This window comes from Leucoraja erinacea, chromosome 3 (genome assembly GCF_028641065.1).
Source record: "Leucoraja erinacea ecotype New England chromosome 3, Leri_hhj_1, whole genome shotgun sequence".
NCBI classification, from domain to species: Eukaryota; Metazoa; Chordata; class Chondrichthyes; order Rajiformes; family Rajidae; genus Leucoraja; species Leucoraja erinaceus.
Window position 1 is genome coordinate 16,953,557 of NC_073379.1, and position 12,824 is coordinate 16,966,380.

The 12,824-nt window shown below is 45.3% G+C and overlaps 1 protein-coding gene across 4 annotated transcripts in view; it reads right to left on the reverse strand.

Moving 5' to 3' along the window:
- Positions 1 to 323: 323 nt before the first annotated feature.
- The window catches only part of LOC129695342 (UDP-glucuronosyltransferase 2A1-like), a 52,123-nt gene continuing 39,622 nt past the window's right edge, over positions 324 to 12,824 (reverse strand). For all 4 annotated transcript variants that reach the window (XM_055632203.1, XM_055632202.1, XM_055632204.1 and 1 more), the window contains 5 exons: positions 10,701 to 10,849; positions 6,303 to 6,434; positions 4,705 to 4,792; positions 3,136 to 3,355; positions 324 to 2,232 (listed from right to left, as the gene is read on the reverse strand). In XM_055632203.1, the coding sequence (XP_055488178.1) occupies positions 1,950 to 2,232; positions 3,136 to 3,355; positions 4,705 to 4,792; positions 6,303 to 6,434; positions 10,701 to 10,849 (872 nt within the window). In that variant the 3' untranslated portion in view covers positions 324 to 1,949. The remainder of the gene's footprint in view (positions 2,233 to 3,135; positions 3,356 to 4,704; positions 4,793 to 6,302; positions 6,435 to 10,700; positions 10,850 to 12,824) is intronic.

Consider the following 12,824-nt stretch of genomic DNA (forward strand, 5'->3'; position numbering starts at 1 on the left):
ATCACCCGTTCCTTATTCTACGTTACCCCACTTTCGCATCCTACACACTAGGGACAATTTACAGAAGCCAGTTAACCCGCAAACCTGCACGTCTTCGGAATGTGGGAGGAAACTAAATCACCCGGAGAAAACCCACGTGGTCACATGGAGAACGTGCAAACTCCATACAGACAGCAAGCACCGTTGACAGGATCGAACCCGGGTCTCTGGCGCTGTAAGGCAGCAACTCTACCGTTGCACTGCTGTGCCACCCTCATGGCTTCAACTTGTTCACAAGCTCGCGTTTGGCAACCTGTTAAAAAGCTTCTGGAAATCCAAAAACATTTTTTCTCCAGGTCTCCCTTTATTGATTCTGATTGTTACTACATGAGTGGTCAAACATGATTTACCTTTCATAAAACCACGTTGACGGTTTGAAAATGCTCTAAATTCTAGGCGTTACTTGATTAACATCACCCCAACAACAGATAATAGGAAGCCAGAAGAGACGGCATATGCTGTAATCCTGGGTAAAAAACAAGGTGCAGGATGAACGGGACAGGCAGCATCTGTGGAGCAAAAAGGACTGGCAACGTTTCGGGTTGGGAGTTTTCTTCAGGCGACCCTGACATCAGAAAGTCCAAGCGTAGAGTAAGGCCTGCTGGATCTCCTGGTTGCTAACAATTTTAACTCACCTTCCCATTCCCATACTGACCTTATAGACACAAAATGCTGGAGTAACTCAGTGGGACAGGCAGCATCTCTGGAGTGAAGGAATGGAATGCGTGACATTTCGGATTGCGACCCTTCATCTGACCCAATCCTTTTCTCCAGAGGTGCTGCCTGTCCTGCTGATTTACACTAGCATTTTGTGTCTATCTTCGATTTAAACCAGCATCTGCAGTTCTTTCCCACCCACACTGACCTTTCTGCCCTGGTTCTCCTCCATTGTCAGAGTAAGGTTGCATGCAAACTCAAAGAAGAGGACTTCATATTCATCTTGGGTAGCTTACAACCCAAGGGCATGATCATTGAATTCTCCAATTTCAGGCAAGCCAACACCTTCTCTTCTCTTTCACCCTATCTGGTCTTCCTCCCAATGCCTCCTCCCATCCGTGTGTGTACTATATTTAATATCTAATTCATTTCCCCTCCTTCCGCTCATCTCCCTTCCTCTCTATTCTGAGTCCCCTATTTTCCTTTCCTTTTATTCCACCCCCATTCCCCCATCCCTCCTGCTGCCCTTTCCAACCCATATTCCTCCCTCCAGCTTTATCTTCACTCCTCCCTTCCCATCCAACACCTTTTGTCTCCAGCCTTTATCACTATCTCCACCCATCTACTAATTGCCCATCCACACATATCACAAGCTGTAGGAGTAGAATGAGGCCATTTGGCCCATCGAGTCCACCCCGCCATTCAATCATGGCTGATCTCCGCCTCCGAATCCCATTTTCCTGCCTTCTACCCAAAACCCTAACCCCCCCCCCCCCCCGTTCCAATCCAGAAATACTCTACCTCTGCCTTAAAAATATCCACTGACCTGGCCTCCACCTGCCAACTCTTGCCCACTTTCCCCTCTTCTCTCTTTACTCTTTACCAGCTTTCTCGCCTCCAATCCAACAGTCTGACCAAAAATCGCTTGTCCATTTCCCTCCACAGATGCTGCTGAGTTCCTCCAGCACTTTGTTAGTTGAGCTTAGTGACATCCCAGATTGCAAGAATGATTATCAATGAGATTCATCGTGAGTCACCTTGACATATCACTCTTTAAGCACAGTTTGAAATCGCCAATTATAAAATGAGATCAAACCATTGGCAACATACATGATCACGAAATGCAATTAACTTTCTCCATAGCCTTTCGTGGCAGCGGCATAAAGCACTGTGCAATTTACAGGCATGATCATAGAAATTACAATGCAATTACAATGCTATAAACTCAAAGTGGTCCAGTGTATTTTAAGCCATCATTGAGTTTTTTCCTTCTCTACCTTCGTGCCCCTGCATATTCTGCAGCAGGACAAGCAACATTTTGTGAGGAGATAGAGGAAAACTGCCACACATGCTCCAATGAACGCCACTACATCCAGGCAATGATATTGGTACCAAGACAGAGAGTGTGCTGCAGGTCGCAAATGTTTGGCTCCTCCATGTCGCATAACAAACTCAATCCAGTACACAGATCTTTCCAAAGGACTCATCGGTTGGTCTCGCTGAATTATAGATAACTTCATTGCATTTTCTTTATACCTGAGGGAATAAAAATAGTCATAGTTTTGCTTGATTTCACTTTATTCTGTCCCACATATCCATGTATCAACTTCCATCTGAATGCTAAGTTTTATTTAGTCAAACTGCTCATTACAGATCACAAGAGGTCGGCAGGATGGCGCAGCGGTAGAGTTGCTACCTTACAGCGCCAGAGACCCGGGTTCGATCCTGACTTACGGGTGCTTTCTGTAAAGAGTTTTATGTTCACCCTGGGACCGCATGGGTTTTCTCCAGTTGCTTAGGTTTCCTCCCACAATCCCAAGATGTACAGGTTTGCGGGTTAATTGGCTTCAGTAAAATTGTAAATCGTCCCTAGTGTGGATTAGTTTTAGTGTGCGGGTCGGTGCGGGTTTTTGGGTCGAAGGGCCAGTTTCCACACTGTATCTCGAAAGTCTGAAGACTAAAGACTAAAATTACATAAAGAAAGACAAAAGTGTTTTCAAGGTTTTTTGACTGAACTAGACTGGGGGGCAAGCTTGAGAAGAGCGTATTTACAACAGGTACTGGCGACTGAATTGTCTTCAGTTGTCACCGACAGGGTCATAGCTTGTCGTAGCTTGTCGCGGGTGGACAGAGGTTGACTTCGGTTGTCGTAGGTTGTCACCTGTGCGGTCGTAGATTGTCATAGTTGTGGTCGTAGGTGGGTCACCGGTTGTCAGTAGCTTGCCGTATCTTGACGTTGACTAGGTGGTAGGTTGGCGTAGACATTGTCGTGGGGGGGCCCAGTCACCATTTTTTCGGCGACCTGCTACGACTATGACAGTCGCCGGCAGTCGCCTAAAAAATCGCCTATGTGGGATTTTTATGTGAGGGAGATTAAAGCAATACACCCTGCAATAAATTGAACATTAATTCCGCCTCCCCTTAATGCTGTACTCTTACCTCGTGTCATTAATCACAGTGTTGAGGGCAACAACCAACTCCTGTGTACTCAATGTAGCAAAATTAACAACCACAGCAACTCCCTTTGCTTTCATGTGAGCCATGTTATCAGGCTGATCAGCAAACAGAGGAATGCCGAGCATAGGCACCCCGTGATAGATGGCTTCATATATCCCATTGGTACCACCATGAGTGATGAATACTTTTGTTTTGGGATGCCCTGAAATTAAAGTCACAGAAAATTACTCGAGTATAGAAGCTGGGAGGTCATGTTACAGTTATATAAGGCAATGGTGAGGCCGCACTTAGAGTTTTGTGTTCCGTTCTGGGCACAATGTTATAGGAAAGATGTTCTCAACCTGGAGAGGGTGCAGAGAAAATCTATGAGCATGTTGCTCGATTCTAGGGTCTGAGCTATAGGGAGAGGTTGAGTAGGCTGGGACTCTATTCCCTGGATCTTATAGAGGATGTAAAATCATGAGAGGAATAGATCGGATAGACGCACAGATTCTCTTGCCCAGAGTGAGGGATTGAGAACCAGAGGGCATAGGTTTAAGGTGAAGGGGGAAAGATTTTATAGGAATCTGAGGGGTAACCTTTTCATGCAAAGGGTGGTTGGTGTATGGAATGAGCTGCCGGAGGAGGCAGTTGAGGCTGGGACTATTAAACATTTAATAAGCAAATAGACAGGTACATGGATAGGACAGGTTTGGAGGGATATGGGTCTAATGCAGGCAAGTGGGATGTGCAGATGGGACATGCTGGTTGGTGTGGGCAAGTTGGGCCGAAGGGCCTGTTTCCACACTGTCTAAAATAAATTATGACTTAAGCCTGACGTCAACTAAACTAATAGACTGTTGCATGGATAAATGTTCAAATTATTGTAAAACACATGGTTTATTCATTTGTTCGTGGGTGTGGACATTGACAGCAAAGCCAGCATTTATTGACCTTCCCCATTTGTTCTTGAGCTGTGGAGGTAGTTAAACAGCAACCATGTTTGTTGTAGAAACAAGAAACTGTAGATGCTGGATTACACAAAAGGACACAAAGTGCTGGAGAAACTCAACGGGTCAAGTAGCACCTCTGGAGAACATGGATGGGTGACATTTTGGGCGGAATGATTCCGTCTTAAGAAGGGCCCTAACCTTAAACCAAAATTCAGTGTCTATGCCTATGGAATGAGCTGCCAGTGGAGGTAAATGAGGCAGGTAATATAACAGCATTTCAAAGACATTTGGATAGTGACATGGTTAGGAAAGGTTTAGAGGGATATGGGCCAAACGTGTGTAAAGGGGACTAGCTTAGATGGGGCATCTTGGTTGGCATGGCAGAAGGGTCTGTTTCCGTACTGTAGGACTCTAGAGGGCATAGGCTTAGGTGAGAGGGGCCATATTTAAGAGAGACCTCAGGGCAACTTTTTCCACTCAGTGGTTCATCCTTATTTGGAATGAACTGCCAGAGCAGAGGAAGCTTCAAGAAACCCCAGCCCACAAGGAATCAACAATTTCCTTTCAAACCTTCAGCAAAGGAGGAAAGATAAAGATAAATACAAATACTGTCCCTTACCAAGCAAGTCATTCTGAGGCAGCCATTTGTACAGCTTTGTGTTTGGTGCCAATGTTTTTGGCTTCTCACCAGCGTATCTCCAAAGAACCTGAGAATGGTAGCAATCATGACAATGAATACAAAAACGGGATATAACGTGTTACTTAAGTCTTTGGGAATTGGGTCTGAAAATGTACTTATTATTCTGCAGCCCATGCTGGGGGGGGGGGGGGGGAGCACACAGAGGTCCAGTAATGGTTTCCAGAGACCTGGGTTCGATCCTGACTATGGGTGCTCTCTGTACAGAGTTTGTACATTCTCCCTGTGACCGGCGTGGGTAAAAGACAGTAAAGACAGGATCTCAGGATTTATCCACCCCCACCATATATCAGGCACCCCCTGTCCTCTCTGTGAAAGGCCCCACTTTGACCTCGTCACTTCGGATCCCACAAAATTAGAGTGGAAGCGAGTCATCCTCAACAACAAGAAAAACAATGTTTTTGTCAGGCAGTATCTGTGGAGGGATAGGACAGGTGATGTTGCAGGTCAGAATCCTTCTACAGGGTGGCACGGTGGCACAGCGGTAGAGTTGCTGCCTTACAGCACCAGAGACCTGGGTTTGATCCAGACTATGGGTGCTTGCTGCACGGAGTTTGTACGTTCTCCCCATGACCTGCGTGGGTATTCCCCAGGTCTCCAGTTTCTTCCCACACTCCAAAGACTTACAGCTGTGTAGGTTAATCAATTATGATAAAAATTGTAAATTGTCCCTAGTATGTGCTCGTGTATGCGGATCACTGGTCAGCGTGGCCACAGATGACTGAAGGGCCTGTTTCCGCACTGTATTGCTAAACTAAACTTGTCTCCACACGAAAATATATGCAGCATTTTCAAACATGTTCTGGCTTTATGTCAGATTTCCGGCATCCGTAATATTGTCCCATTTTTAATGATTGAGGAAGTTGGGAAACGGTGAAAAAAAAATCTTCTCCTTCTCCGCGTAGTTTTAGGTTGGGGCTGCACGTGGAGAAATCATGGTAGCAAACTTGGGTTACCTTCCCCAATGACAAAGGACTGTGGTTTTTGACCTCGTTTTCCCAATCTTGGACGATCCCAGCTCCAAAACCACAAACAAATTTAATTGTGAACTATCCCTGGTGTGTGTGGGGTGGTGTTGGTGTGCGGGGATCGCTGGTCGGTGTGGACTCAGTGCGTCGAGGGGCCTGTTTCTGCGATGTATCTTTAAACTAAACTAAACAGATCGGGTAGAGGCACGGAGTCTCTTGCCCGAAAGTAGGGGAATCGAGAACCAGAGGACATAGGTTTAAGATGAGAGGAAAATATTTAATAGGAATCTGAGTGGGTAACTTTTTCACACAAAGAGTAGTGGGGGTATGGAATGAACTGACAGAGGAGATAGATGAGGCAGGTACTATCGCAATGAAACATTTAGACAGGTACATCAATAGGACAGGTTTAGAGGGATATGGGCCAAATGCAGGCAGGTGGGACACTTGTAGCTGGGACATGTTGGCCATTGTGAAGAACCTGGGCCAAAGGGCCTGTTTCCACACTGTAAGACTCTATGTCTCTAATCAGAACATGATAAAGAAACAAACCTTTTGCGGAATCTTCCCCAGTGCTTCAGCGACCAAATCGGCCTTCTCAGTGGTGAGGTTCTTTATCATTGAGCCCAGGGAAAACACCACAATGCCATGCTCTCCAGAGCTCTGAACAAATTCCTCCATCTCCTGCAGAGCAAACGTGTATCCAGTCACACAGAGGTGTCTCAGATTGAGAGCGATGTTTGGACAGACTTTCGAATTGAGCACAAGGCTGTTTCTTAAATGGGCTTGTGCTCCCTTAAGGGCCTGTCCCACTTGGGCGTCATTTGCGTGTCAAGCAGATGGCGCGCGAAGATTTTGTATATACTAAAATCCTGGGGCGCCACGCAGGACCGCGCGTCACTGCCTACGTCACTACGTACCATGCGAGCATCACGTGTGCGGCACAACGCGCGCGTCGTGCGTCGTGACTCGTAAATGATAATGCATAAATTACTCACAAAACGCCCAAGTGGGACAGGCCCTTCAGCTTTCAGCGAGGACAGCAGTTGCCAAGTCGGAAGGTCAAAGAGGGGAAACACATTCTGCTGGTTCTCTGGGCTTTAGAGTACATCAACATCCCATTACTGACATCGGTCTATCAATTAGTCATACGGCATGTAAAGAGGCCCTTCAGCCAAACTTGTCCATGCTGACCAAGATGTCCCATCTACACTAGTCCCAGAGACACCAAGTGCTGGTGTAACTCAGTGGGTCAGGCAGCATCTCCGGGGAAAGAGGTCCTTTTTGTTCAAAGATGCTGCCTGACCCGCTGAGTTACACCCGCACTTTGTGTCCATCTTGGGTATAAACCAGCATCTGTAATTCCTTTTTATTAGTATTCTCCACACTGATTATACTGTCCTCACATCCTTTCCCTTGGTGAATACAGTTGAATACTCGTTTAGTACCTTGCCTACGAGATTTGCCCATGTCCCCATGTAACTGTCCCAAGATTTAACAGGAACATGAGGGGCAACTTTTTCTACATAAAGTGTGATAGGCATATGGAACGAGCTTCCAGCTGAGATTGGAGTGGCAAGTAATATCACAACATTTAAAAAACATTTGGACAGGCACGTGGATAGGACAGTATTGGAAGGATATACGGGCCAAACGCAAGCTAGTGTAGTGGGACGTGTAGATGGGGCATGTTGGTCGGCATGGACAAGTTGGCCGAGGGGTCTGTTTCCACGTTGTATGACTGTATAACCTTGCCTATCCATGTCTGTCCAAACGTCTTTCTATTACTAAATCAATCCTTTCACTTTTTAGTAAACTTCATCGTTTAAGGTTTTGCCAATATTCTTTCATGCTGCTGTTTTAATAGAATTTCTTCAAAATGAGTTGAAACAAAGCGCATTCAGTAAACTTTCCTTTGATGCTTGACCAAAACTTCAATGGTTAGATAATTAATATATTGTTCCATGTACCTAGATACTGTGAAATGCTTTGTTTTGCAGACAGTCTTGTGAAATCATACTGCACACAAACAGAAGTGAAAGAATGCAATGGTTATTGTGTTAAATAAATAGTAAAACAGACACAAAGTGCTGGAGTAACTCAGCTGCTTTATGTCTTTTTTAGTTGAGCAGCATCTGCAGTTCCTTGTGTCTCCATTTCTCCCTGAAAACAAGAGTAGACTTCTTTTGAAGAAGTATATGTTTCCGGTATCATGTTACAGCTGGTTGTCACATCAGTAATATGCATTCAATAGAATATCCTCCATGTCATAAATTGAGGATATTTCCACTAGTGGGAGAGTGGAGGACCAGGGGTCACAGCCTCAGAATTAAAGGATGTTCCTTTAGGAAGGAGATGAGAAGGAATTTCTTTAGTCAGAGGGTGGTGAATCTGTGGAATTCAATGGATATTTTTAAGGCAGAGATAGATATATTCTTGATTAGAATGGGTGTCAGTGGTTATGGGGAGAAGGCAGGTGAATGGGGTTAAGAGGGAGAGATAGATCAGCCATCATTGAATGGCAGATTAGACAATGGGCCAAATTGCCTAATTCTGCTCCTGTTACTTATGACCTTATGACAATTCAGGTCACCTGGGTCTGTCAGGGGAACAGCTCAATGCGTAGATGGTTTTAGCTATCAAAAGAAACCTGAACTAAAATCCAAATAAATCTTGAAATTTGATAATTAGAGTGAAGATACAGTAGCCAGACAACATTATGGTAGTGTGGTGGTTTAGTTACTAGTGGGCCAGAAACCAAGAAGACTGATTAATTTAAATTCAGTGAATAATCTGGAAATATAAATAGATATGTTTCGCAATGATGACGCTGAAACTAGCAGATGTTTGTAACTTTCAGGCTGACTCAATGGTGATGACAGGACTGCAGCAATTAATCTGACTTTTAACAGCCTATAAATGGCCTAACGAACCACACTGTTTCACTGCAGCCTCGCTAAAACATAAATGCATTATGGCGCATGGAGTGACACAAAGTGCTGAAGTAACTCAGTGGGTCAGGCAGCATCTCTTTTCAAAAATGGATAGGTGATGTTTAGGGTTGACTGAAGAAGGGTTTCGACCCAAACCAGTGAAGAAAGCATGTTGGCCTTCATAACAAGAGCAGTTGAGTATAGGAGCAAGGAGGACCTTCTGCAATTGTACAGGGCCCTGGTGAGACCAGACCTGGAGTATTGTGTGCAGTTTTGGTCTCCAAATTTGAGGAAGGACATTCTTGCTATTAAGGAAGTGCAGCATAGGTTCACTAGGTTAATTCCAGGGATGGCTGGACTGTCATATATTGAAAGAATGATGCGGCTGGGCTTGTATACACTGGAATTTAGGATGAGAGGCGATCTTATTGAAACGTATGATTATTGTGGGATTGGACACGCTAGAGGCAGGAAACATGTTCCCGATGTTGGGGAGTCCAGAACCAGGGACCACAGTTTAAGAATAAGGGGTAGGCCATTTAGAGCGGAGATGAGGAAAAACTTTTTCACCCAGAGAGTTGTGAGTCTGTGGAATTCTCTGCCTCAGAAGGCAATCGAGGCCAATTCTCTGGATGCTTTCGAGAGAGAGCTAGATAGGGCTCTTAAAGATAGGCAGGAACAGATTACTGATTGTGGATGATCAGCCATGATCACAGCTGGCTCGAAGGGCCGAATGGCGGGGAGGTGGGGGGAGAAGGAGAATCAGTCTATCCCACGACAGAAGGGGGAGGAGTTGTACAGTTTGATAGCCACAGGGAAGAAGGATCTCCTGTGGTGTTCTGTGCTGCATCTTGGTGGAACCAGTCTGTTGTTGAAGGTGCTCCTCAGGTTGACCAGTGTGTCGTGGAGGGGGTGAGCTACAGTATTGTCCAGGATGCTCCACAGTTTGAGAAGCATCCTCCCCTCCAAGACCACCTCCAATGCATCAAACTCCGCCCCCAGGATGGAGCCAGTCTGATGGGCAGAGCAGTGGTGGATTAATACAATCCTAGTAGGTGTAAGTGCATCTGGAGTGTACTTTGGGAGGACAAGTGAGAATGACACATACAAAGATATGAGTATACAAAGAGATACAACCTGAGCAGGTTCTTTGAGATATAAAGAAAGGACACATACACGGCAGCACTGAGAAACATATGGACCACAGTGTAAAATCACAAGGTTCGCTGGAATGTGGGAGCAGAGATAGATTAAGTGGCAAAGGGGGCACTTTATCCTTCATTAACTTCAGCCTGGAATAAAAGAAGAATAAGATTATGGTACAACAATAGACAATAGGTTCAGGAATAGGCCACTCGGCCCAACAAGCAAGCCGCCATTCAATTGATCACGGCTGATCATCCACAATCAGTACCCTGTTCCTGTCTTGTCCTATATCCCCTGACTCTGCTATCTTTAAGAGCCCTATCTAACTCTCTCTTGAAAGTACTCAGAGAACCGGCCTCCACCGCCCTCTGAGAATTCCACACTCACAACTCTCTGGGTGAAGAAGTGTTTCCTCATTTCCGTTCTAAATTCCTTACCCCTTATTCTTAAACTGTGGCCCCTGGTTCTGGACTCCCCCAACATCGGGAACATTTCCTGCCTCTAGCTTATCCAAACCCTTAATAATCTTATAATGTTTCAATAAGATTCCCTCTCATCCTTCTAAACTCCAGAGTGTACAAGCCCAGCCGCTCCATTCTCTCAACAGTCCCGCCATCCCGGGAATTAACCTTGTGAACTACGCTGCATTTCCTCAATAGCAAGAATGTCCGTCCTCAAATTTGGAAATTTTATAAACGGTATCAAACATTGGCGAGGCCACGCGTCCAGTCTAGTCTTCACGTTGTAGGATGCAATTACATTGGAGAGGGTGCAGAGGAAATTGACGGGATTTTATCTGGGATGGGTTATTTCAGTTGTGAGGAGAGACTGGATAGGTTAGGTTTGCTTTCCATAGAACAGGGAGGATTACCTGAGGCAGCGGGTTTGCTGGTTGACAGTGTAGTCCTCCTACAAATACGAAATTGGGCAGAAATGGGCGAGGAAATTCAAAGTCCCAATATGTTCGAATCAGCCAAATGTCCGCCTTGCCCATTGTCTCACAGAGCGTTGTTGGTTCACCTAATGTAAACAGTAATAGAACAAGCAGGATTAATTTGAACTCATTAATATGTGTACTATAGATTACTTCCAAGATTCCAAATATGAGTAGCATTGGTTGCAGAAAAACTTAATAATTATTACAATTTTCTCCACAGCTCAGGGTTCCCATTGAAACACCTTACTATGAAGACTCAACCAAGGAAGCCAAACGACACATTGGCTCCATGCCTGCTCCAAAGATGAATCCTGCCCACTTGTTGCCTCCTGCTGCGGGTCATATCTCTATTTCTAATTCTCCTTTTAAATGTGACTATCACATCTGTCACGATCACAGTCTTTTTCAAAGCACTCGTTTATCAATCCTCCCAAGTTATTCTTAGTGGTTAAGAAGGAACTGCAGATGCTGGAAAATCGAAGGTAGACAAAAATGCTGGAGGAACTCCGCGGGTGAGGCAGCATCTCTGAAGAACATGGATAGATGAGATGACGTTTCACAGAGTGCTGGAGTAACTCAGCGGGTCAGGTCAAGCCTGTTGCACCGTTGAGGTCTTGGTTGGATTGCTCTTTGTCAGAGTCCTCCCCCTCGACCTTACCGCCATGGGTGGCCCTATCAGGAGCGTAGCTCCAGACGACATCGCTCTCAGGATCCCAGCTTCACTCAAGCTTCTCCACCACGACAAGGTGACTATCCACGGAGATCTCTGAACTAAACTTCACACAGTATCTCAAAACTGAACTAAACTTGAAGATTATTCAAAGTTACTGCTAAAAGTTATCTTCAATTGTGAATATTAACTCTCCTTCTCTGTTGCATTCCTCATTGCCATTCTACCACAGTGTGATTTCGCTTGTCAATGCATTTTGTTTTTGCTTTAGGCAAATTGGATTTCCCTTGAAATTGAAGCCAGCTTTAACTTTGTTTACTGGAGCCACCTTGTGGCATTTCTTTCATAGAAACATAGAAAATATGTGCAGGAGTAGGCCATTCGGCCCTTCGAGCCCGAACCGCCATTCAATATGATCATGGCTGATCATCCAAGTGACCAAATCTAAAAAGTAAAGGAGAGATGTAAATAGCAGGGGGGGGAAAGGAGAAATGGCTAGAGATGGAGATCGAATGTGTAGCAAGGAACTGCAGATGCTGGTTCAAACCGAAGATAGACACAAAAAGCTGGAGTAACTCAGTGGGACAGGCAGCATCTCTGGAGAAAAGGAATGGGCGATGTTTCGGGTCAAGACCCTTCTTCAGACCGAAAAGTCTTTCAGTCCGACCCGCTGAGTTCCTCCAGCATTTTGTTTCTCTCTTCTATGAGAATCATTAACAATGAATATTTTGTGATTTTGCTGGAACTCATTGAGGGAACTTGGTATGAAGGAGCGACAGTGTACAATTCACCTAAAGCTTTGATGTAGTACAAGTCCCAGTCACACCAGAACTGTTTACGAATCCAACTATAGGGGAAGGTGTAAAGAACGTTTCGCATTCTCTCAGTAAAATACATCTTATCAGAAAACGCAGACAGTGCGGTGGGGAGATAGGGGAGAGGGGCTGGGATCTGTCCACAGAGTCGTTCCACTGCTAATCCCGGGGGAATGTCAGAGAGAAGACAAAGGGAATTTCCAGCTCCAGAGCCAGGAGATACCTGCAGCGAAGCATGGGGCCAGAGAGCATGACTTTGAGCTCCGATTCCCGCAAATTCTGCACCAGTTTGTCGTTCTTAACGATCCGGTCACAGACCCCTCGGGTCAATAGTTCCATTTGTCACGATCGATGAGAACCTCCTGTAAGCATCCCAATAACACAGGTGAGACTTCCCATGCATCCAGAATGAGAAGCCTCCCTCTTGAATTCAACGTATGCCACGCTGGCAAAAGGCACTTGAAACACTTGGAAGTTTACCGGTGAAAGCTCAAGGGCCTGTCCCACTTTGGGCGTCATTTGCGTGCCATTTACGCGCCATCCTAAAAATTGGTTGTCACGTTGTGATGCCCG